Raw genomic sequence first — 23187 nt, forward strand, 5'->3', positions numbered from 1 at the left:
ATGTATCTGTTAGTATAGACCAGGCACTGTTCCAGGGGCTTTACATGTAATAACTCACTTAGGTTTCACCACAACCCTCTGGGGTAGTTACTATTAGGAAATGGAGGCACACAAGGGTTAAACAGTAGCAAAGAAGATACAAGCATACTGGGGTCAAGGTCACCCAGCTAACTGGATGGGAAAAGGCCCACTGTTTGCCCCACTGCCCAGAGACTCCTGGGAATGGACAGGGTCCTACACGGTGAGAAAGGAGGTTCCTTTAGGAAAAAGTGACCATGAAAAGACCCATCTTGGGCCTTGGGCGGCAATTTTGATCTAGCATGAAGGGCTACAGGCATGCTGGGCTCCTGGCATTTTATTTAGAAACACAGAGCCCCTCAGGCAGTCCCCTTGGAGGAACACACAACTTCCCAGGGGCCTAACAACCCAAAACATGCACTGACTGATGGAAGGCACGCAGAAGCTGGCTCTAAGTGAGGGGCAAACTACTGCCTGTGATTTAAAAAAAAAAAGAGCATTCCAGAGGAGTTCTTGCATGGTGGGTAAGCTGATATAGCCCATCTCGTTAATTACAATGAAAAACTCTGGATAAGGTACAAAAAGCAACTACCTGAGGACTCTGAAAAGTAAACAAAAGCAGGTGACTATAAAAGGGGGTCGAAACTTGTAAAAGGGACAGGTACAGGGGTTAAGTTCTCCTTTTTTATTTCCTTCCTTTTTGCTCTTGTCCCTTTGCTCCCACGTGGGCCTGTACAGGAGGTGAGCAAAACAGAAGGCTGAAAAAGAAACCACCCCTTTCTGGCCAGAAAACTGGGGGAAGGTACCTGTGCAGGCCAGAGAGTGTGTGGAGAATTCTGGAGAGGAGAGAGAAGGAAAAGAAAAAATTCCTAACTCTCTGTATGAACCTCCACAAGCCTCAGATTCACCCCTGAGCTGTGGATGAGTAAGATCCAAAGCAGTATAGCAGAGGCCTTGAAAGCTTAACTAAGATTGGAACCACCCACAGAAGATAAGTGGTCTGAACCTAACAGGGTTGACTGCTGGCTAAAACCAAAAAAATTCAACATTCTCCAAAAGATTATAACAGGATCCAGAGTTTACAGAATATGACATTGAAAATGTCAAGGACATTATAACATCCACTGGCAAAGGAAAAAAAAAAAGAATCTCATCCATAAAAATTTACACAGAATGTATCATACATCCAAATGTAAAACCTAAAATGGTAAAACTTCTAGAAGAAAACATGTGACCTTAGGTTGGGCAAAGATTTCTTAGAAGTAACACCAAAACACAATTAGGTTGGACAAAGATTTCTTAGATATAACACCAAAGCACAATCACTAAAAGAAGAAAGAAGATAAGCTAGATTTCACCAAAATTAAGAGAGTCTACCCTATGCAAGATATTCTTAGGAGAATAAAAAGATAAGCCACACAGAGAGAGTTCAGATTGAGCCGAGAGGCTACTTTGGAGGTTGCTCTTATGCAAGCTTCAGGTAGACCTTGCTACCTATCATAACCTGCCAACCCCCAACCAGGACCATTCCAGCCAATCCTAAAGAACACCTAGGGCAATATATAAGATTCCACAAGGGTCTCAGGCACCAGATTAACTTTCCAGAAACCTACAACCTCTAGATGGGTCCCTGGTCCAGATAAGTCCTGAAACCTAGTCCATCCTCTCCAGGACATCAGATAGTCCATCTCCCTACCCCATATTAATGACAGACCCTTCCAATATAAAAAATTTAGATTTGCTATAGCCCAAACAACTCCAAAGAGAGGTATGGAAAGATCAAAGGTGATGGTGGAATTAAACATGGAAGATAGGACTTAACAAATGAATATGAATGCTGAATCATTAAATGGATATCTTTCAGTCTCCAATATTTTAGAGCAGCTAGAAGTAAAAACCTAAAATTGTAACCCATGTCAAAGTCTGAAATCTGTTCTACAACTAATTGTGGTGCTGTGCTTTTGAATTTATAGCTTTTTTGTATATATGTTATTGTTCACAAAAAAAGAAGGAAAAAAAAGTCGATTGTGATGATAAAAATGTATTTAAGCCCCGTAGCCTCCTATATTCTGGAGCCGCTAGAAGGAGGAATATGAAAGGATCATATGGTAGCCCATGACAAACGCTGGGATCTGTTCTGTAACTACTTGTTGAAGAGTGCTTTGAAAACTACTACTTTTTTATTTCTTTGCTTTGTATATATGTTATGCTATACAAAAATAAATAAATAAATAAAACAAAAAGATAAGCCACAGACAGGGGGTAAATGTCTGCAAAATAGATCTGAAATGTGGAAGAGAGGAGGTGCCTGGGATATGGGATGCCTAAGGGCATACAGGCTCTTCACCCTTTACCAAAAGCTCTTTCGGCCCTGAACCAAGGCGGAATATCTCATCATTAACAGGACTCCCACCAGCCTGCTGAATTCTGTGGCAGTGTGTGGGCTCTGGTACTTGGGGTTTGTGCAGCCTCCATCTCAGATTTTATACTTTCTCTTTCTGTGGATGTTTGTCATCAAAAAGTTTTCATGGCGCTAAAAAGCTTGATTTTGCTCTCCTAGCTTTTTGAGGAGGCGGCGGCCTCTGCCCGGTCTTCAAGGTGGATGTACCTATTTGCTCTGGGCCCTCGGGCTTGGCTGATGAAGACTGCTGTCTTTAATCTGCGTCCTGGTCGAGCCAGGCACGTTGTAGGCGTGGGTTTACCTTTGGTTTCCAGAACTACCTGTTGCTTCTGTTGGGCTTTTGTTCCTGAATTCATTAAGCACACAGTTTAGAGCTCCTGCTGTTTCCCAGGCCCTGTAGAAGGCAGTGATAAGCAAATCATACACAGCCCCGTCCTCAAATCTGCCACTGCTTAAGCGATTGTCAATATGGAAAAAGTGAAGTGGCTGTGGGGTGTTTGAGAACATCCTGCTGTGCAGAGGGCGTGAAAGGGGAAGCCGTCTCTTCAGCTTCTAGGGAGAGAAGCAAGCTGGGTCTTGCCCTCCTTTTAGGATGGCAGTGGGGTGGTGTGGTTGTGGGGACTCTGAAGTCAGAGAGGCTGGCCTGTGAATCCTCACTCTGAACTCGGGCAAGCGGCTTAAGTAAACTCACTGAGCCTCTGTATCTTTCTCTGTAAAAGCAGGTAATGACAAAATCTACCGTATGAGGCTGTTCTGTAGACCACGTGATGGAGGCAGGCAAAGCACCTGGAACACAGTGAGCACTCAGTATATGGCAGCACTTTCAGTTACTGTTATGACACATTATTATTGTTAATATGAGTTTGCAAAGTGAGGTCTAGGGATTCCAGTTGCAGGAAGCCAGCGAAGGGCTTTGCTTTGAGGTACCCCCAGAGCCCCGGAAGCCCACTGTCCTGCCACTGCCTACTCCACAATCCTGAACCATCATCCTTCTAGGAGCCCAAAGATCACCTCTGCAAGGGCTGTGGGATGCTAGGTGAAGCCCAGGTAGCAATGGGAGGCCTGGACAGGGACCACCTATCCACCACCCTTGGATGACTGGTCAGGAGGCACAAGCAGGACCTAAGGACCATGTGGGGAGAAGTGCGACCCCCAGACGAGAAGCTGCTGAACCACCGACAGATGCATTAGCAGCCCCACACTGTGTCAGACAGGTCTGCAGCATGGACGGTGGAAAGGAAGGGCACGCACAGACGCCATGTGGCTTTTTCCTTTGATTCAGCTCAGAGAAAAGAAGGGCTCACCCCATCTGCTTTCCTTCAACTCACTGACTGTGAGAAAGAATGTCCAGATCCAAATTCAGGCATGGAAAACACATACAGAAATAACAGAGGATAAAATTTCAGATGCCTCAAATTTTCAGGGCTATGGCAATGGTGTGGAATATTTATTGTGCCCTGACCTCCCTGCATTAAAGAGTTACACAGAGGAAAAACCATTCTTAATAAGCTAGCTGACTAGGAGCATATGTATTATTCATTGTCAGTTTCAAATAATTAAATCTCATAAAATGTGTACCTATATATGCATCTATAATAAATATATATACACCCTCATGATTCTATAAGAATGCATTCCTGTTTGGCTACTCAATTCCTATATATAGTCATATTTCACATTCATGGGAAACTTGCTTAACAATTACAGCTTATTTCTTAGATTACCTAAACTTGAAAATAAATTTAACTATTCTTGGAGGAAATCTTTTCAGAATTCTATTTTCCTACCTTCTTAGGCAAAATTCATTAAACATAATTGAACTACTTCTTAAATAGTTTACATCACTACACCACTGGAGAACTGTAGCCCTGGAAGGACCCCTAAGGAAATTTTAGTTGAAAGCCGGATAGTCTTTCCCCATTAGAAAATGTGAAACTCTGATAAATTCACTGACTTTTCTAAAGACATGTGCCAGGACTGGGATCCAGGTTTGCTGACGTGCAGTAGAGTGCAGTGTCCCTGCCTCTCTTTGCAGCTCTTGGCCAGAGCCCTCTGCAGGTACGCTGCTGTCTGCAGGGGTTACTGACCTATGTGAGTCCTTGTGCCCCTTTGCTAAGTCCCCACGTGACTGTACTTTTCTTTGTTCTTTGCCCCCTCCCTCCATTGTAACATGTCTTGCTGTTTTCCATGCCTTTAGCAGAAACCTCCAGATCCTGTTCTAAACGACTGCTTCTAATCTTCTGTCCTGGAAAACTAAATAAGCTCGTAAAGGGAAATCTCTCAGCTAATGAGGCCTTTAAATTGTATGATGCCACGAATGGCGCTGTCACAAGGCATTTTGGCAAACGCCACAGACCAATGCTGAATTAAAGTTATATGTCCTATCCGAGGCAGCCCTTTGATGTGGAACCAGAGATGGTACAAGTGAATTTCTGAGATATTTTATTAGGACTTTTATCTAAGACAGCAATTCTCAACCAGGGGCTATTTTACTTCTAGTCTGGAGACACCTGTGGTTATCACACCAGTGCGGCAGGGGCGGGGGTCATGGCTAGCATCTAGGGGGTAGAAGCCAGGGATGGATGACTCCCACGACAGAGAATTATCTAGTCCCCAAAGTGAAGAATGCCATGTGTCTGAGAAATCTTGATCTAACAGAGACCAGGAAAGCCAAAGAATCTGGGAACAAGATTCAGATGACGAACCTAATTCCATCAAAGAAACATTCAAGAAAGGGAAGAAGAGGCAGTTAAGAGTGCGATCTGGGACTCAGGGTAAGAGTGTATTTAATTTTATAAGGAATTGCCAAACTTTTCCAAAAAGGCTCTATTATTTTACATCCCCACAAGCATGTATGTGAATCCCTGTTGCCCCATATTCTCACCATCCTTGATACTGTTAGTTTTATTGTTTTATTTCTAATAGATGTGTTGTCTCACCTTACCATAGCTTTTTTAAAAATTTATTTTGTATTATCAAACCAAAACAACATACAGACACGAACATTCTTAACATATGAACATTCCATATTTGGTGTGCAATCAATGGCTCACAGTATCATCACATAGTTGTATATTCATCACCATGATTATTTTTTAGAACATTTGCATCACTCCAGAAAAAGAAATAAAAAGAAAAAACTCACACATGCCATAACCCTTACCTCTCCTTCTCATTGACCACTAGTATTTCCATCTATTCAATAGATTCACCATAGCTTTTAATTTGTATTTCTCTAATAACTAATGATATTGAGTACTTTTCCTGCATTTATTTGCTATCTATACATGCAGTATCTGTTCATATCTCTTGCCCATTTTTAAACTGGATGATGTGGTTTTTTAATAACTGAATTTTCATAGTTCTTTTTATATTGTGGCTATAGGTAGTGGGTCAAGGGCATTGGTATCCACTGAGCACTTATTCTGGGGCAGACACTAGATCTGACACTTAACGAACATCTACATGAGGCACTTATGTTTAATGACAGTTTATAAAACAACAGCCGCTGGCCATGGCTTACTGCACTTTAATATCCGGCCCTGTCTACCTGTCTAATTTCATTTTGTGTTCATCTCTCCTTCACTTCCTGTGTGCCAGCCACACTGATATTTTTCAACTCTTTCAATATTCCAGGCACTCCCCATACTTCAGAGCCTTTGCACATGCTTTGTGACCCTCCTGGAACGCTCCTGTCCTGGCAGCCTCTTTTTGGCCTCAGCTTCAATGTCACATACTGAGAGGCCTTTCCAGACCACTCCAAAGCCCTCTGTATTCTCTAGCTTACTAGCCTATTTGCACTTATGACACCTATGCAGCTAGTAGTTATTTTATCTATGATATTTTTCCTGGCTTCCTTAGAGATACACAGTTGCTAGAGAGTAAGAAGCTTGCCTATTTTGTTCATTGCAGAATCCCTGACACCTAGTAAAGTGTCACACAAATAAACACTCAATAACACCGGTGTTAGATAGCTCTCATTTTGACAAAAGCCAACTGGGATTCAGGGAAGCAGCTTGTCCAAGGCCAAATAGCTAGCGATCCTTAGAGCTAAGACTTGAAACCAGGCCTGCCCCCCAAGCCTGGAGGTGGGATGTGTTTGGCATCGGCTTCCTCAAACCCCCAGCCCATGTGTCCATCTTTCAGCACCAGGGTCAGGACTATGTGAGGCGCTCACCAAGGGTACAAAATTTAAGGGGACCCTAAAAACTGTAATATTTAAAAAAATAAAAATTAATACCAAAGATCTATGCTGAACAAAATACCAACATTTTAAGAAAAGATAGGATCCAGGCCTTTACTTGTGCACTTGGCCTCGTAGCCTCCCCCTAATCCTGCCCTGTCGGACTTTAAATCTCTAATATTCTGTTCATCGTGATTTTTTTTTTTGTATTAGTTTTGACTTTTAAATATTGCATTAAAATATTATCTATCCTTATTTTGAGAATACACAGTTTTGATAGTTAATCAAGTGGTATTTAAGATACTGTTAAATATTTAGAATTCAAGTAACTCTGATATCTGTATTTATAGATTTTTTTCCTTCCTTGCTTTAATTTTAAATTGGTTTATGAAACATATTGTACAAACAGGCTTTACGATTACTTTGATTTTTTTCTTTAATATGCCTATGGATAAGCTAATTTAGATATCCATTTTAGGTGGTTAAGATTTCCATATGTTAATTGTAAAAATATTTGTATCTTCACATTTTCCCAAAATCAGGGAAATATTTAGTAACATAGGTCATTACTATAGCAATTGAGATATTTGTAAGAACTCTCTACTTGGTATTTTGAGGACATTCACAGTTTTGACAGCTGATCAAATGGTATCTCAGTTAGTGTTTAATACTTAGAATTTAAGAACTTTGCTATCTGAATTGGTAGATTTTTCCTTGTTGCCTTAATTTTAAATTGGGTTTATGAAACTTACTGTATAAATACAGGCTTTACAATGATTATACGGATACTTTATTTAAATATGCCTATGGTTACGCTAAGATATCCACTGTTGGTGGTTCTAAGTGTATTGCTTGTTTTCTTAAACTAAAAAAAAAGTACCTATCTTTCAAAAATTTTTTAATTAATTAAAAATTTTTTTTTTAAAAATGACAAGAAACACAAACATTCTTAACATATGATCATTCTGTTCTACATATATAATCAGTAATTCACAATATCATCACATAGTTGCATATTCATCATCATGATCATTTCTTAGAATATTTGCATCAATTCAGAAAAAGAAATAAAAAAACAGAAAAAGAAATAAAACGAAAACAGAAAAAAAAATTATACATACCATACCCCTTACCCTTCCCTTTCATTGATCACTAGCATTTCAAACTAAATTTTTCCCCCTATTATTTATTAAAAAATTGTCTATCTTGATTAGTGAGTGATTTGACGGGCCCTTTAATTTCACACCTGAGGAGGTGAGCACCTCATTTGCCTTACCCTCACCTGGCCCTGGCTCCCACGGGGGTGGGCCGGGGGGTGTGCCCGAGGACTCCAGGAAGGACACAATGCCAGGCCCACTATGGTCAAGCCTGGTCGATGGGCTCTCACCGAGTCCACGAGCGCCACGACTCACCTCTGGAAGCTGTTCACAGCGCAAACAGCCTGACTGGCGCCCTGGTCTCCTTCCCGCCTTCTGAGAGCCTGGGAAGCAAAGCCTGGGCCAGCCTCCGGGTTTCTAGCTCGACTGAGGGGGACATGTTTTTGCGGACTCAGAAGCCCTTCCCCAAGGCAGGCTAAGAGACAGCGCCTCCCTCCCCTTGTCTCAGGACCATCTACCTTTTTGCATCTTCCAGCCAGGAGGGGAAAGAGGAAGGGGAGGCGCACGGGTCCAGCTAGGGGACTGCTGGTCTTGGAGAAGAGAGCACGGGGTGTGGAGGACCCACCGGCACCCGCTGGGCCCACAGGCCTTCCAGCTTCCCTGCTCTCCTCCAGCTGGGGTTGGTAAGCTGGGAGGGGAAGGAACTGCCTGAGGCCACGTGGCGAGGGCCTGCCTGTGAGCCAAGTCAACACGGAGAGCCCAAAACAGAGCGCAGAGGATGGAGAAGTGGCCCCTGAAGATGCATCTTGACCATCTGGAGCCTGCATGCCTGGACTTGAGCTTTTCAGTGGCAAGCACTCCCCAAAATACCCTCCTTTCCTAAGATGAGGTTGAGCTGGGGTTTCTACATGTAGAACCAAGAGAATCCTGATACTCCCAGACACCCCTGCCTCCCTCCAGCATGTATTCACCTCCTTCTTCATCAGTTTGAGCTGCTCCTGGAACCTGGCGTAGTCCCGTTCCTGCTCCAGGCGGATCCGCCTGGCCTCATCGCGGCGACGCATGCTGTGGTCTTGCTCCATCTTCTCCACCTGCTGCTTCTGCTGCCGCTCCAAGCTCTCCAGCTCTGTGTCAAAGAACTTCTTCTTGGCCTGAGAGGAATAAAAAGAGAAAAGCAGCAAAGTCACTTTATACCTGGGAAGGGGATGGGGAACAGGATGAGGCAAGGCCAGAGCCTGGGCTCTGACCTAGGTTTGGATCCAGTGTTTGCTGTGTGATATGAGACAAGTCATTCAACCTCTCTGAGTCTCTGTTTCCTCATTTGCAAAAGGCAGACCAGCCTGGCAGGGCTGTTGTCTGGTGATCAATAAAGGTTCTTTCCCCTCTAGAGATTTCCCTGTGTGATTCTGTTTACAAGGCAATGCCTAAATGAGATCATGAAACCAAAAGAACTGGAACTGGGCCATTGTCGCTAATTAATTTCCACTGCATAATCATTCCCACGCTGCAGCTTCCACTTACAGAAAACCTGGAGGCCAGAACCCACAGGGGCCCATCTTTTTCCCACTCACGTTGACTTCTTGTTCAAAACGTTTCTGCATCTGCTCTAGCTGCAGTTCATGCTTGCTGCTCAGCTGGGTCTGGTTCCGATGCTCTTCCTTCTGGAGCAGACGAAGCTCCCGAAGTTCCTGGCGCCTAAAGGGGTAAAGGATGCAGACAGTTCACAGCCAGGAAATGGTTCTGGGAGATCAGAGACCTCAGAGCTAGGAACCCTGAGGGGCGGAGCCAGGAGAGAGTCACAGGAGGCCAGGGCAGTGGCACAGCTATAACTCAGGCTTCATCTGATGTTTATGGATAGACAAAATGTTAAAATCTTAAATATATAAAGAGCATTTATAAATCAAGAAAAAGTGGAACATCTAATAAAAGAGTGGCATGAACATGAGCAGACATGAAACAAAAGGTGAAAAGAAATTTAAAAAAACCTATATGGATATGAAACGCAAGTTAAAAAAAAAGAAAAAATGTTCATTAGCTAAAGAGGCAAGAGTACAGCAGAAATTGATACTTTCATATACTCCAGAGAGATATAAATTGGTACCACATTTCTGGAGGACAGTTTGGCAATATGTTTATGGGCATGGTAGTTCCACTTCTGGATACTGACTCTAAAGAAATATTCACAGATGCACAAAACAACTGAATAAATATGTTCATAAACAAGGTTATTTATAATAGCAAAAAATTGGAAACAAACATCCATCGACATAGGTCTAATTAAATAAATTAAAATATAGCCATATGATGGAATTTACAAAATTTAAAAATCAAGACTTAGAGACATATTTAATTACATGTGGACCCATCTGTTAAAAATACAACTCTGTAGGAACAAATATGGAATGATCTCTAAGTGAAAAAACAAGATGCTTAAGAGTGTGCCTTTTATATTACCCTACCATCTTTGTTAAAAAAAGGCAGTACTCGTTATTCACAGTAGTTATGTCCTTTAAAATCCCAAAATACTAGACCTAGGGCAAATACAGAGTTAGGTTCCCACCAACCTCAGGCCATGACATTTCTGCCAAGTGATCTATACATAACCTTGTTTTATGTGTGTTTCTGCTTAAAGACTCCGTATTCATATATATTGTTGACTCATTAACACTGAACTCACTGCCAACAGCGACTACAACTCACGCCTGAACAAATCTTATCCCACACACGGATTTTCTCTGTAAGGTACATCCCGCCTCCTCTGAGGCTGAGGAACGCTGGTCAGAACTTCAGCCCTACGCCAGGTGCATTTAAACACACCAGAAGAAAGCACGAAAGACGTGCAACATGTGGCACTAAATGACACTTGTGCACAATGTAAGGCCTGGCCCGGTAGCCTCTGGCTGGAAGGCCCCCCACCTGAACTAAAACTAGTGCACATCCGGGCATACAGCTGTTCAAACTCAGCCAAGCAGGACCTGGCCTGACAAACAAAGGACCCTCACTGCACACAGCCCGTAGCTATGCCCACTGCACACGGCCCATAGTTATGCCCCGGCACCAAGGCCCGTAGCTATGCTCCCGGCCCTAAAGCGCACGAAACTCCTAACCTACCACAGGAGGCCCCGTAGGCGTCATCAGCACCCCCACTAGCTAGCCTATATCTAGCCCCACCACCCCCAGGGGGGCGCAACTTCCCCAGCCTGCACCCTGAGCACCTGGACCCGGGAACCTCGCTCCGGGACAATAAACTTTTTTTAAACACGGACTCAGTTCCTCTGATTTTTCAGTCGGCTACCGTTTAAAAACATATCACACAGGATGAGAGCTGAAGCAAGAAGGCCGAGCATTGCTTCATTCACCCGTAGCTGGGAACGCACATTCTGGGTTACTCCAAGTTTTCATCCCTCTGCCCACGTCCACAAATGACCATGAAAGTGTCAAGAATGTTGATTTGGGGCTTACACACAAATTTTAATGAGTAAGCAAATTCACAATCTACGTTAAGAATGAGGATTGACAATATATGTGTGTGCACATGTGTAGGTGTGTTTACTTTCACATTTAAGCACTGAGTATTTCTGGAAGGACACATACACACACAAAATATTAACACAGGGAGGAGAATTGTCTGGCTGGCAGAAAAATAAGGGAGCGAGATTTTTCTCTGTTTACCTTCCTCTGTTTCATCAATTTTGAGCCACGTTATTGTATTACCTGTTCAAAATATAAATACAATAGATATTTGACTTAAAGCACATAGTGTAACTTAATTGTATAACATGTTTATTGCCCATGGGTAGGCAAACACAAAAAACTGTCAAAATAAATCCCAAAGTGTTAACTGTGTTTTTCCCCTGGACCATTCCATTAGAGATCAATGTGTATTATTTACATAATCGGAAAAGAAAAGAAAAATAAATATGAACACTGCGGAGAGAACATGGGCCTCCTGACTGGTACTCAGGGCTCCCTGGTGACTCTGCGGGACAGGCTGACGAGACCTGCGCTTTAGTCTGGTTTCCAGGCTGCACCACGGGAACTCCGCTCTGAACCCAGTGGCCTTCTCCGTGGCCCTTCCCCAAGGCTGCCCTTGAACTTGCCCACATGAGGAGCAGCTGGTCCAGGCAGTGCTTCCGACCACTGAGTGCGGTTAGAGGGACTGACTCTTACTTAGCTCTGTCAACTTTCCAGGTGCGTGCCCTTGGGGAGTCCCTGATCTCTGTGGGCCTCCCTTTCCACATCGGTAAAATGTGGCAAAATAACCGTCTGGTTCTTTGAGGGTTAAGTGAGATGCTCAGGGCAGATGCTCAACACGTGGCCACTGCTGGAGGCTAACAAGGCAGAGGAACAGAGGGGTCACAGGCTGCCTGTGTCTCTGGGGAGGCAGGTTCTGCAGCCACATACAGGGGCTCCGCTCTGCCCCTCTTCTTTTCTGGGAAGTGAGAAGGCTGGGAGTGATTTTAGAGACTGTTAAAGAACTGGAAAGCCTGGTTCATTGTTTTCTAAGGTTTAGAAAACAATTGACAAATGGGCAAGCAAATAAAGGAATACTGAAAGAAGGAGGCGACCAGGTTCTAGTGTGACCTCCCTGACCTGTGAGTTCTCACAAGGGAGGCAGGGTGAGAGAGAGGGCTATTGGGGAGGAACCAGAAGGGGCAGGGGCTCAGACCCAGAAGCCCCCAATGGGGAGACCAATGGACGTTCTGTCACATGGTTCAAAGCCCTGAGGCGGGGCCAGCCCTCCGGAAATGCTGACCTCCAAGTCACCCCGGGCATGGACCAGTGGAGGGGCCGTGCAGCCTGGGGGCCTGGCCGGCTTTACAGAACCCCCGGACCCCAGACCACGGAGAGTGAGCAAATGAGGAAAGCCTTGTTCTTCGTGAGCGCCTCTCGCCTCTTCTCCACCTGGATCAGGTCTCCCCTCTGGAATCTGAGGGTGCACAGCTCCTCTGCCGAGGAGGAGGGGAGGCCCCCTGCCAGGGCCCAAGGGCAGCGATGCTCGATGAGATTCCAGCAACAAATGTGGAACTCCTATCCCTGGACCCTGCACTGCCCAGACGGGAGATGATGGGACCCAGCTCTTGAAGTCTGAAGCTTGAGGAGTTCTAGGTGTCTCCTGTGTGACCAGTAAACCCTCAGGTATAAGCCTGGAATCCATCTGCAAGTGCTCAGTAATTAGATCACCTCTAATTACATCATCTGGGGCCACTGTGCTCATTATCCTAAACTCTGCCCATCTTTTTCTCCAATAAAACTTATCAGAATTACTGAAGTTTGTGGAGACACGTTTTGGGCCGCTAGGCCATCTGCTCTCCTTCTATGCACCTAGTAATAAACTCTCTCTTTGGAAACAAACAAACAGAAAAACCCAAAAAACGTGTCACCCAGCAAGAACAACCCCCACCCTGGCCTCTCCAGCCCTCCCAGAAAAGGACACCAATGTGTGTGTGAGTGTGTGTATGTGAGTGTGTATTTGAGTGTGTGCATGAGTGTGTGCATATGCGTGCATGCACATGAACGCCAGCAACTAACAAAAAGTCTGCCCCTCATCCTCCTAGCTCCCAGTGGGGAAAGACACCCCCAGAGCATCCCAAATGCTTCCCTTTGGCTTTGGGATGTTTGCAGGGTTAAAAATAAGAACGTGCTTGAGGTTCTAGAAAACTGCTCCAAATCAATAATGAAAACACCCTGCAAAAACCCTGGCTCTGCAGGCGCTCCATGGCTCTGTGGCCTCTCTACCTGCCCCCGGCCCATAGATACACCTAGTCAGACCTCACTCTACCCCTCCCCAACTGGGTGTCCTGGGACAAGTCACTTCATGGCCACTCCCTCCCTTGCCCACAGAACTGCTGTGGCCCAAGCCCACAGCCCACCTGTCCTGGATGAGGCCTCCAGCGTCCAGTCTTGGCCCCACCACAGCCCAGACTTGGCCCAGCAGCCATTAGAGCTGGTCGTTCTCCAGCTGTTTTACCCCCTTTCTCCCAGGCCTCCAGGAGCTCCGCCTGCCCAGCCCACTGACCACGCCCCTGCCTCCTCCTTCTGGCCCGTCCACACCACATACTGCATTCCAGCCTCCTCCTTCCCATTCCTTAAATAAGCCAAGTGGCCTGCCTCAGGGGCTCAGCACCTGCAGCGCCCTCTGTCCTCCCTCAGGTCTGCTCATGGCCAGTCCAACCCTACCCCTGCCCTTCAGGCTCAGCTCTGAGAGCTTCAGGCACAGCAGCCTCCCTCCAGCCCAGGCACTCACTGTCCTATCACCCATTACTTCCTCCACAGTGTGTACCATGATGGGAAATCTTGCATACTCTGCTTTGTTGCATTAAACGTAAGTTCTACAAGGGCAATGGACTTATCTGTCTGGGTCACTATCATGACTCCCAATTCCAGCACAATGACTGTTCTGCCATGGGGTCAGTCAATGTTTATGTTTTGAGTGAAGGAACAGATGAATGGGTGGGTGGGTAGCTGGAAGGAGGGAGGGAAAGAGGGAAGGAGGGATGGATGGGTGGATGAATGGAGGGATAGATGGATGGGTGGATGAATGGAGGGATATGAATGGAGGGATAGATGGATGGGTGGATGAATGGAGGGATAGATGGATGTGTGGATGAATGGATGAGTAGCTGGATGAAGGGACGGTTAGAAGGAAGAAAGAGAGGGTGGCTAGATGAAAGAAAGAAGGATGGAAGAAGACAAATGGATGCATAGATGGGTGGAGGTATAGTTGGGTGGGCAGGTGAATGACTAGGCAGATGGGAGGGTGAGAGAGAGGAAGGAAGATGGAAGGGTGGGTGGGTAGCTACAAGGCAGGGGAACAGAAGGATAAAAGGATGGACAGAGGAAGATGATGGGTGGATGGATGGATGGGAGGATTGCAAGATCTCAATCAAAACCAGGTTCCTTTCGTCTCCTTGATCCCCCATTTCATGCTGAAGACAGAAAGATGACCCTCTAAAAGAAGCTTGTACCCACCCTGTTCACTGCAGCCCCACTCCGTCACCACCACCCATGGCCCTTCATGACTTGCCTGAGAAATCTCATCTCCTCGTCCTTCTTCTCGTCCTCGCTGATGATCTTGGAGGTGGTGATGCTCACCTCCACGCCATCCACCACAAACTTACGGGTCCGCTTGAGGGTTTTATTGTGCAGCCTGGAGTCCTGGCCAGGGAAAATCATTAGACAAGCTCAATGTTCCAGTGAGGATGCCACAGCACACAGAGGAGGGGTGGCCCAGAGGTTGACCATCATCCCCCTCTCACCTCTCAACCTGGGCATCTGGGTGTCTGAGTTTAAACCCTCTCCTTTCCCTGAACTCGGCCTTCACCCACAGCCCCAGCACCTCCCCCACTGCGGCTGGCACTGCCCCCCACAGTAGGATGTGCTGTCAGAAGAGCTGGGTTCCAACGCTGGCTCTAGGACCTTGAGCAAGCCCCTATCCTGCCTGAGCCTCGGTTCTGTCACCTGTCAAATGAGGATAATGACGGTACTCAGCCAAAGGGATGGTGCACGTGGGGCACACGGCATCTGCCTTATGCCAAGCACTCGATACTTGGGTATCTGTTTTCTAGCATGCATTATTACAGTGGACCCAATCCCTTGCCTGCCAAACCAAAATCCAAAGAGGCTCCCTGAAACCAAAGCTGTTTCATAACTGATCTGGCCGCCACGCCTGACCTGAATCCCACCAGAAGCCACACCTGCTGAGAACCCCCGTGCCTTTATCTCTCCCCATGCCTGGGCGAGCATTCCAGAGGCGGCTGCCTGCAGGCCTGGACCCTGCAGTCTGAAGACAATCTGGTCCCCTGAGAGCATCCTGAGCTCTGAGAGGGACGAGGGCCTGTAGTGTTGTCTTCAGGCATCCCCCCTTCCGCCCACTGCGAGTGGGCCCTCGGCTGGTGCCCACGGCCCTGCCTGGAGTGACCCATGTGTCCCCAGGCAGTAGGTCCCTGCCCTCTGAGTCTGCTCTGACCCCGCCGCTGTGGCCAGTAGAGAGCAGTCGGTGACGGTGCCTGTTTGCTGAGGGTTCCTGCTGCATCTCACCAGGGGCCCGGGCCGTCCCACCTAACCCTTATCTCCCTGTGATATGTGGCTCACAAGGTGGACCAATCCAGGACTGGTCAAACTCGCAGTGAGATGTGAAGGCTGGAGGAGAGAGTGGAGGGGAAGAAAAGAGGCCTAAGGTGGCCGTCCCAGGGCCTGTGCCTGGTCACTGGGCCTCTGGTCCCCTAGGTAATCTCCTACTGCATGCATGCCAAGGGGCACTGCCACAGCCAGCAGTTCTGTATCAGAACAGCCTGTGTTCCCCGGCTCACTTCCAGTCAGCTGGCAAAGGAATGTTCTCAACAGCCCCCGGACCAGGCACAGACCCTGCTGGCTCCCATCAAAGAAAAAAATTCCTTTTCTTTTTTCCTGCTTAGTATCTTTCTAAGAAGAGAAGGAATGGGACACCTGTCCCTGGGGCAATGCCGTGTCACACACACCCCCCCCCTCAACTGCTGCTGTCTAACCCACTCTCATGATGGAGCTTTCTTTCTGTTCCTGAAGCTAACCACTGGGCTATCTGGCTCCTTCTTCCGCTTTCTCTTCCTTTCATTTAGCAAATATGTTTTTGAGCATCTATTGTGTGTTTTCACTGACAAATTATCAGAGGAAAAAATAGAAAGATTCAGTTCTGTGCTGGTTTGAAATTATTATATACCCTAGAAGAGCCATGTTCTCTCTCTTTTTTTTTTACATGGACAGGTACTGGGAAATGAATCTGGGTCTCTGGCATGGCTCATTCTGTCACTGAGCCACAGAATCCTTCCACTGAGGCATGAGCCATGTTCTTTTAATCTCGATCCAATATTGTAGGGTGGGACTGCTTGATTAGGCTGTTTCTATGGAGATGTGACACGCCTGACTGTGGGTGTGACTTTCTGATTAGATGAAGATGTGACTCTGCCCTTTCAAAGTGGGTCTTAATTAGTTTACTGGAGTCTTTAAGAGAGCTCAGGGAGAGGGAAAGAGGTCAGAACCAACACAGACATAGACGTTTGGAGATGCTTGGAGAGCTGATATAGAAAGTCTCTGGAGCTGGAGGCAACGCAACCCAGGAGGAAAGGACCAGTAGATGCCAGCCATGTGCCTTCCCATCTCTTGGACATCGGCTTTTCTTCAGACTCAAGGGATCTTTCTCTGGATGCCTTAGTTTGGGCATTTTTGTGGGTTCAGAGCTATAAACTTGTAACTTAATAAATCCCCTTTATAAAAGCCAATTCATTTCTGGTATATTGTATTCTAGCAGCTTTAGCAAACCAACACAAGTTCCTTTCCTAAAATGAGCCTTGGTCAGGGGCAGTGGGAGGTAGGAGCTGTAAGGCCCCAGTGTGGCCATGGTCAGATATGTAAAGGTGAGAACATTCTGGGATTTATGAGAGTAGGCAGGGGAAGGAGAGGGAGGCCGTGCCTTCCACTGGGAAGGCAGAATGGCATATGGGGTTCAGAGCACAGAGAGTGGGGTCTCAACAGATCTGAAGCCCAGCTCTCCTTTTACCACCGACATGACCCTGGGCTGGCTCCCAGTTGGGAGCTGGGATGATGAAGGTGCTCCCTGGTATTTGGAAAGCACTCTGTGCAGTGTTCATGTCATGCTGGGCCCCCAGTCAGGATAGTTACTGTCCTCTGCAATGTCACCCACCTCCAGAAAGACCACCAAGCCAGGGAGGAGAGCCTGCGGCCTGCTTCCTCTCACTGAATCTCCCAGTTGGACCCTATGGCTGACCTAGCATGTGAGCCCCAAAAGCCCCAAGTAAGGGAACTGCCACTTCCAGAATTCTCTCTCCCAAATCTTACCAGGGAGTTTAACCAAATGTTGAAATTTAAACCAAAACCAATTGCTTGATGTTACCAAATTCCACACTGAACCCAGATATTCTGGACTATCAATCAAATTAAAGTAAAAAAACAATCCTCATGAACCACTACAAATAAGAGGCAGCTACTAAATGCTTCCTAAAACCAAAACAGAGCGGCAGACCATCCTGCAACCATCCTGCCCAAGTTTCTGGTGCAAGATGCAGTTACCTTGATGGACAGAGAGCCCGACTCTCTGTTCAGGGACAGGTCGGCCGAGAGGGAGGTACCGTAGTCCATGCTCTCGGACGTGGAGAGGCTGCCACAGTCTGAGTCCCTCTTGGAAGGGCCTGAGGCTGCCTGGGCAGGAGGCTCCAAGCTACCGTTGGCCAGCTTCTCGCCACCCAAGGTCTCCAGGGCGCTGCTGTTGGGCCGGCTCTGGCCTGCCTTTTGAGACCTGCTGGCTGCGGGGCTGATGTCCCCACCCTGGCCAATGACCCGCTTCTCCTCAGCAATCTGGATTCTGGCATCCATAGACACTGGCCGGATCTTTCGGAGGGGTGCAGGCACGGCTGGGCCATTCTCATTTCCAAGGACTGTGTCTGGGGGCCTGGTGGTTTTGGGGGATCTGTCCCCAGTTGGCTGGCTGCAGGGCCCATTTATGGTGTCCGGAGGCTGGCTGGGCAGCGGCAGGGTGGAAGGTGATTCCTTGGGAAGTTTGTCATCGTGGAGGCTCGGTTGACTCACCTCAGAAGATTCCTGAATGTGGTTCATCAGAGGCTTGAAAGAAAAAAAAAAAAATTAGTCACAGCCATACTTCTGCAAATCCAAGGCAAAAGTCAGTGATGCAGCAAGTTAGAAAGTCAGAAACCCAGAAGGTGAAGTGGGCTAGAGCCAGTGGAGCAGAGTAGGTATCTCTCTTCAGTAAGCCACAGTCCTCACCACTCCCTATTGCCTACCCAACAAGAAAATTACTGCTTGATTTAAGGAATAGGAATTTTCAATTGCCTCTCATCTTAACTTAATAGCTGTTACTCCTCCTAAGAGTGGAGATGATTATGTCCAGCTGGACAACTCATGCCCCTCCAAAGGGGGAAGCGGCTTCTCTGCTCCACCAGTTGCAAAGATGTGGGGAAATGAGTCCAGATCTTCCAAATTTTCAATATAAGCAGGAAATCTGGAGTTTTACAGGACATTTCCTGACGTTTAGATGAAAACTAATTCATATTTTCAAAAAATCACATAAAAACAAAACCAGTGCTTTGGGTTTTTGGGGGGAGGTGGAGAATACAGGAAACATCACTATTGGGAAATAGAACACTCACCTATGTGGTTAAAATATAAATGTCCAGTTTAATGAATAAAGCTTAATGAATAATGACCTCCAGGTCAGGAGGGGAACTCTGCCGTGCCCCAGGGACCTGAGCCCCGACCCCTCAGCCCAAGCCCCAACCCTGATAGAATCCCTGCCCTGGTATTTATGGTCACTCCCTCCTTGCGTGGCATCTGGGTTTTCTCTCTAAGTACTATAGGCTGGTTTTATTTGTTTGCAAACTTTATATAAATAGAATCACACTGCACGCATTCTTTTGGGTCGCTACTTTTGACCATGAAGTTGGCAGCTACAATCCATCTTCTATTGGCTGCCCAGAGAGATGGTCCTAAAATTCAGGTCTGATCCCCACCCCTAACACCTAGCCCCTGCCTGACCCGTCCAATGGCCCCATTGCCTCATGATGACCGACCTTCTGGCTGCAGAGAGCAAGGCCAGGTGTGACCTGCCCAGCCCCACGGCCCAGCTGCCTCCTTCTGACAGCAGGCCCCACACTGGCTGCCTCTCCCACTTCCACCATGGTTCCCCAACTTCCGCCCACACCCAGCTCTGTCTCCCATCAGCTCACTTCCAAGACTCTGTTTTCCCATCTATAAAATGGAGCGCTGGCTCCTCTCCGCCAGAATTGCTGCAGGGATCGGAAAAGCTGGAGATACAGGGCTGGCAGCGTGCCCAGGGTTCAGCAATGGTTGTTACCACACCAGTTCTGCTCGTCCTCCTCACAACTTTTATTTTCCTGGTGAGGATCTGCACCAGCCTCAGGTTTCTTCCGTGACTGAATTAAACTCGAGAAAGCCGTCTTATCGTGGGTGGCACAAGGATGTGGGGTGTCTGCATCCCCTGGTGGGCAAGTCCACCCCTGCTTCTCTGGATATGATGCAGACAGTGAAAGCCCGCCCCTCCCAAACAGCTGGACCAGAGGGTATTAAAACAACAGCTTCAAGACAGAATCTGGCCCACAGACATATCTTGCCTGGCTCAGATGTTTTTTACAAAGCATTTAAATTAGCTCAGAGCTTCTCAGCGAGTGCTGCAGCTTTAAGAGTCACAAACGTGCCCAGCCCTGGGTCCCCACGGCACTTTAGGACAGCCAGACAGGGGTCTGTGGTGGCCAGAGCCCCTTGGCTGGTCCCTTCTGTCCATCTACAGTCTCATTTATTTATCCCAAAGTTGTGGGGGGAAAATGCTCATGCTGTAGGTGAGTCAGCACGTGGAAAGGCTTTCGGAAGCACTGAATTAGCTGCCAACTGTTAAAAACTGAAATTCCTGAAAAACTGGATTCCTGGATTCTCCTGAAAACTTAGAGGATCTGGCCAGGTGCCCCACTGCCTCACCCTGGTCTGGGGGCCAGTCCTATGTAACCCGCAGAGTGGAAGTCTACAATCTCTGAGCTGGAGAGAAACAGAATGAATCCTTCTGGAGCCTCCCCTGAGCGGCCCTCCCACCCGGGGCGTGGCCTGCCGGGCCCTCCCCAGCCCCATTCCTCCCAGCCTTACAGCGGTGGCGGAGTCCACGGTGTCCTCCTCCTCCCCCTCCTCCCGGCCATCTTCAATCTCCTCCATCACTTCGGCCTTGGCCTCAGCCACCAGCTCCCGCAGAGCCTTGTTACTGGTGATGCTGCTGACAAACGGATGCTGAGGGGGCAAGACACAGCTGGATCAGAGCCACAGTGGGGTTGGGGGGTGGTGGAGGAGGGGGCAGGCAAAGGCTGGGGGAGGTGACCCTTTGGGCAGATAAAGCCGGAGACAGCCCTGAGCGAAATATGGACATGAACTTGGAAAGGGAGGCCCAGAGACAGCAGAGAAAAAGTCCTGTGTGCGGTGGAAAGAATGTGAATCCTGGCTCTGCCGCTCACCAGCTGTGTGACGCTGAGCAAGTCACTTAACCTCTCTGAGTTGCAGGCTCCTCCTCTGTAGTGGAGACAACAGTGCCAAATCCACAGGGAGAGTGTGAGGATTAAACGAGATGATGCACGTGAAAGCATGGAAGTGTTTAGCCAAAGAAGGAGAGCAAACAAATATTTGGGGGTTTGTTTGTGCATTGTTTTATTTTCCTTTTTAAAAGGTTTTAATGAGTTTTCTTTTTCTTTTAAATATACTACATATACATTTTATCGAGGTATCACACACAAAGTTCACAAACCCTAAGGATTCATGTTTTTTATTTATTTATTTTGATGACTTTTTACACATACATACACCTGGTATAACTACCATCCAGCTCAAGACACAGGATGTTTCCATCACCCGCAAAGTTCCCTCATATCCCCTTGCAGTCAATCCCACCCCTCATGGGTGCCTATCCCCAGAGACTGGTTTTGTCTGCTTTTTAACTTCCTATACACCTGATCATCGCAGCATGAAGTCTTTTGTGTTTGTGAGACTCACTTATGATGTGCGAATTGCTCATTTGTTCCTTTTTTATTTCTGTGCAGTACTCCACTAGATATGTCCCGGCACAGTTTGTACATTCATTCTACTGCTGATGGACCTTTGGGCTATCTTCTGTTTTGGGCAACTATAAATAAACCTGCTATAAATATTCTTGTCTTTCAATGGACATATGTGTTTGGTTTTAAGAAAGAAAACACTCACTGCCCTCTCCACTACATGGGACATGACTTCCAGGGCTGAGCCCAGAGCCAGCATCAGGGGACTGAGAAAGTCTTTTTGACCAAAAGGGGGAAGAAAAATGAAACAAAACAAAGTTTCAGTGGCTGAGAGATTTCAAACAGAGTTAAGAGGTCATTCTGGAGGTTATTCTTATGCATTACATAGATATCCTTTTTTCTTTTTTTTAAATTTTTCCAAAGCACATCGCAACAATTAGTTGTAGAACAGATTACCGAGTTTGATAATGGGTTACAATTCCACATTTTAGGTTTTTCCTTTTAGCTGCTCTAAGATACTGGAGACTAAAAGAAAGCAATATAATGACTCAGCAATCATATTCATATGTTAAATCCTAACTTCTCTGTATAACTCCACCATCACCTTTGCTCTTTCTCCCACTCTTTAGGGGTATTTGGGCTATGCCCATTCTAACTTTGTCATGCTGGCAGGGGCTGTCAATAACATGGGATAGGGGGATGGAACTAGTTGATGTTCTGGAAAGGCTGGCCCCTCTGCATTTCAGGACCTATCTGGTCCAAGGACCCATCAGAGGTTAAAGGCTTTTGGACAGATTTAGTTTATGGCGTACTGGAGTGGCTAGAGGGAAGTACCTGAAACTGCCAAACTGTATTCCAGTAGTCTTGATTCTTGAAGATGACTGTATAACTATATAGCTTTTATGTGCAACCCTGTGATTGTGAAAACCTTGTGGCTGACACTCCCTTTATCTGGTGTATGGGTAGATGAGTAATAAAATAAAGACCAAACATAAATAAATAATAGGGAGAGGATAAGGGGCATGGAGTGTTTGGGGTGTTCTTTTTTTAATTTTATTCTTATTTTTATTTTTGGAGTAATGAAAATGTTCAAATATTGATTGTGGTGATGAAGGCACAACTATATGATGCTGCTGTGAACCACTGGTTGTACAGTTTGGTTGATTTGGTATGTGAATGTATCAATAAAATTGCATTTAAAAAAAAGAAAGACAACACAAAACTGGAGACAGGGACATGTTCTATTCCCAGGCTTTTACAGAAATGTCACGTCTCTAAAAGTGAGCGCTCTTTTATGGATGGTACAAAACATCAAAGCTTCTAAGGCCTCCTTAATGTTAAACCAAGTGTGAGTGTGGCTCTGGGGAAAGTGTGTCCTCAGGCATCTTCTCCTGAACCGCCAGGGTGTGAGCCACACTCACCCAGGGCTGTTGGGAAAAGGAATGTTGGGGGCGGGGTGAGGATGTCATTAAGTTGGAATTAGGTGGTTTGAGATTTATAGGAAGACTCTTTGCTATCAGGAAATTTATCAGCAGACGAGAAGTATCAACAAGATTGTGGGGAAGTATTTAAATGGCTAAAGCGGATAAATTGTCCAGCATCTTGAAAACACATTAATCATTCTTATCTGTTTGTTCAAATAACGGTTGGTTTATGGAAGGCCACCAGGCAACGCCCTATTCACAGGTCTGGCTTGTAAGATAAGGCTTTCTCTCCGAGTCCAAGTTATTTTGTACACCTGAAAGCAGTAAACTTTACTTCTATTAAAAAAGCCTCATCATTCAGACTTTCTCAAACCAGCCTGACTTTCTTTCATTTTAAAAGATTTTAAAATTTTTCATTCCCTTTAGTTCTTTCCCACTTTCCCGTATATTAAATGATTCATTCTGCAGTCACATGCTGAGGAGCCCATATGCCAGGTGCTGAAACAAG

The 23187-nt window shown here is 46.4% G+C and overlaps 1 protein-coding gene across 2 annotated transcripts in view; it reads right to left on the reverse strand.

Moving 5' to 3' along the window:
* STK10 (serine/threonine kinase 10) overlaps positions 1 to 23187 on the reverse strand; it is a 200572-nt gene that overhangs the window by 27990 nt on the left and 149395 nt on the right. For both annotated transcript variants that reach the window (XM_077137647.1, XM_077137646.1), the window contains exons 8-12: positions 20363 to 20500; positions 17765 to 18313; positions 14727 to 14857; positions 9271 to 9394; positions 8671 to 8850 (exon numbers count right to left, since the gene is read on the reverse strand). In XM_077137647.1, coding sequence (XP_076993762.1) covers positions 8671 to 8850; positions 9271 to 9394; positions 14727 to 14857; positions 17765 to 18313; positions 20363 to 20500 — 1122 coding nt within the window. The remainder of the gene's footprint in view (positions 1 to 8670; positions 8851 to 9270; positions 9395 to 14726; positions 14858 to 17764; positions 18314 to 20362; positions 20501 to 23187) is intronic.

This window comes from Tamandua tetradactyla, chromosome 20 (genome assembly GCF_023851605.1).
Source record: "Tamandua tetradactyla isolate mTamTet1 chromosome 20, mTamTet1.pri, whole genome shotgun sequence".
In the NCBI taxonomy this organism is placed as follows: domain Eukaryota; kingdom Metazoa; phylum Chordata; class Mammalia; order Pilosa; family Myrmecophagidae; genus Tamandua; species Tamandua tetradactyla.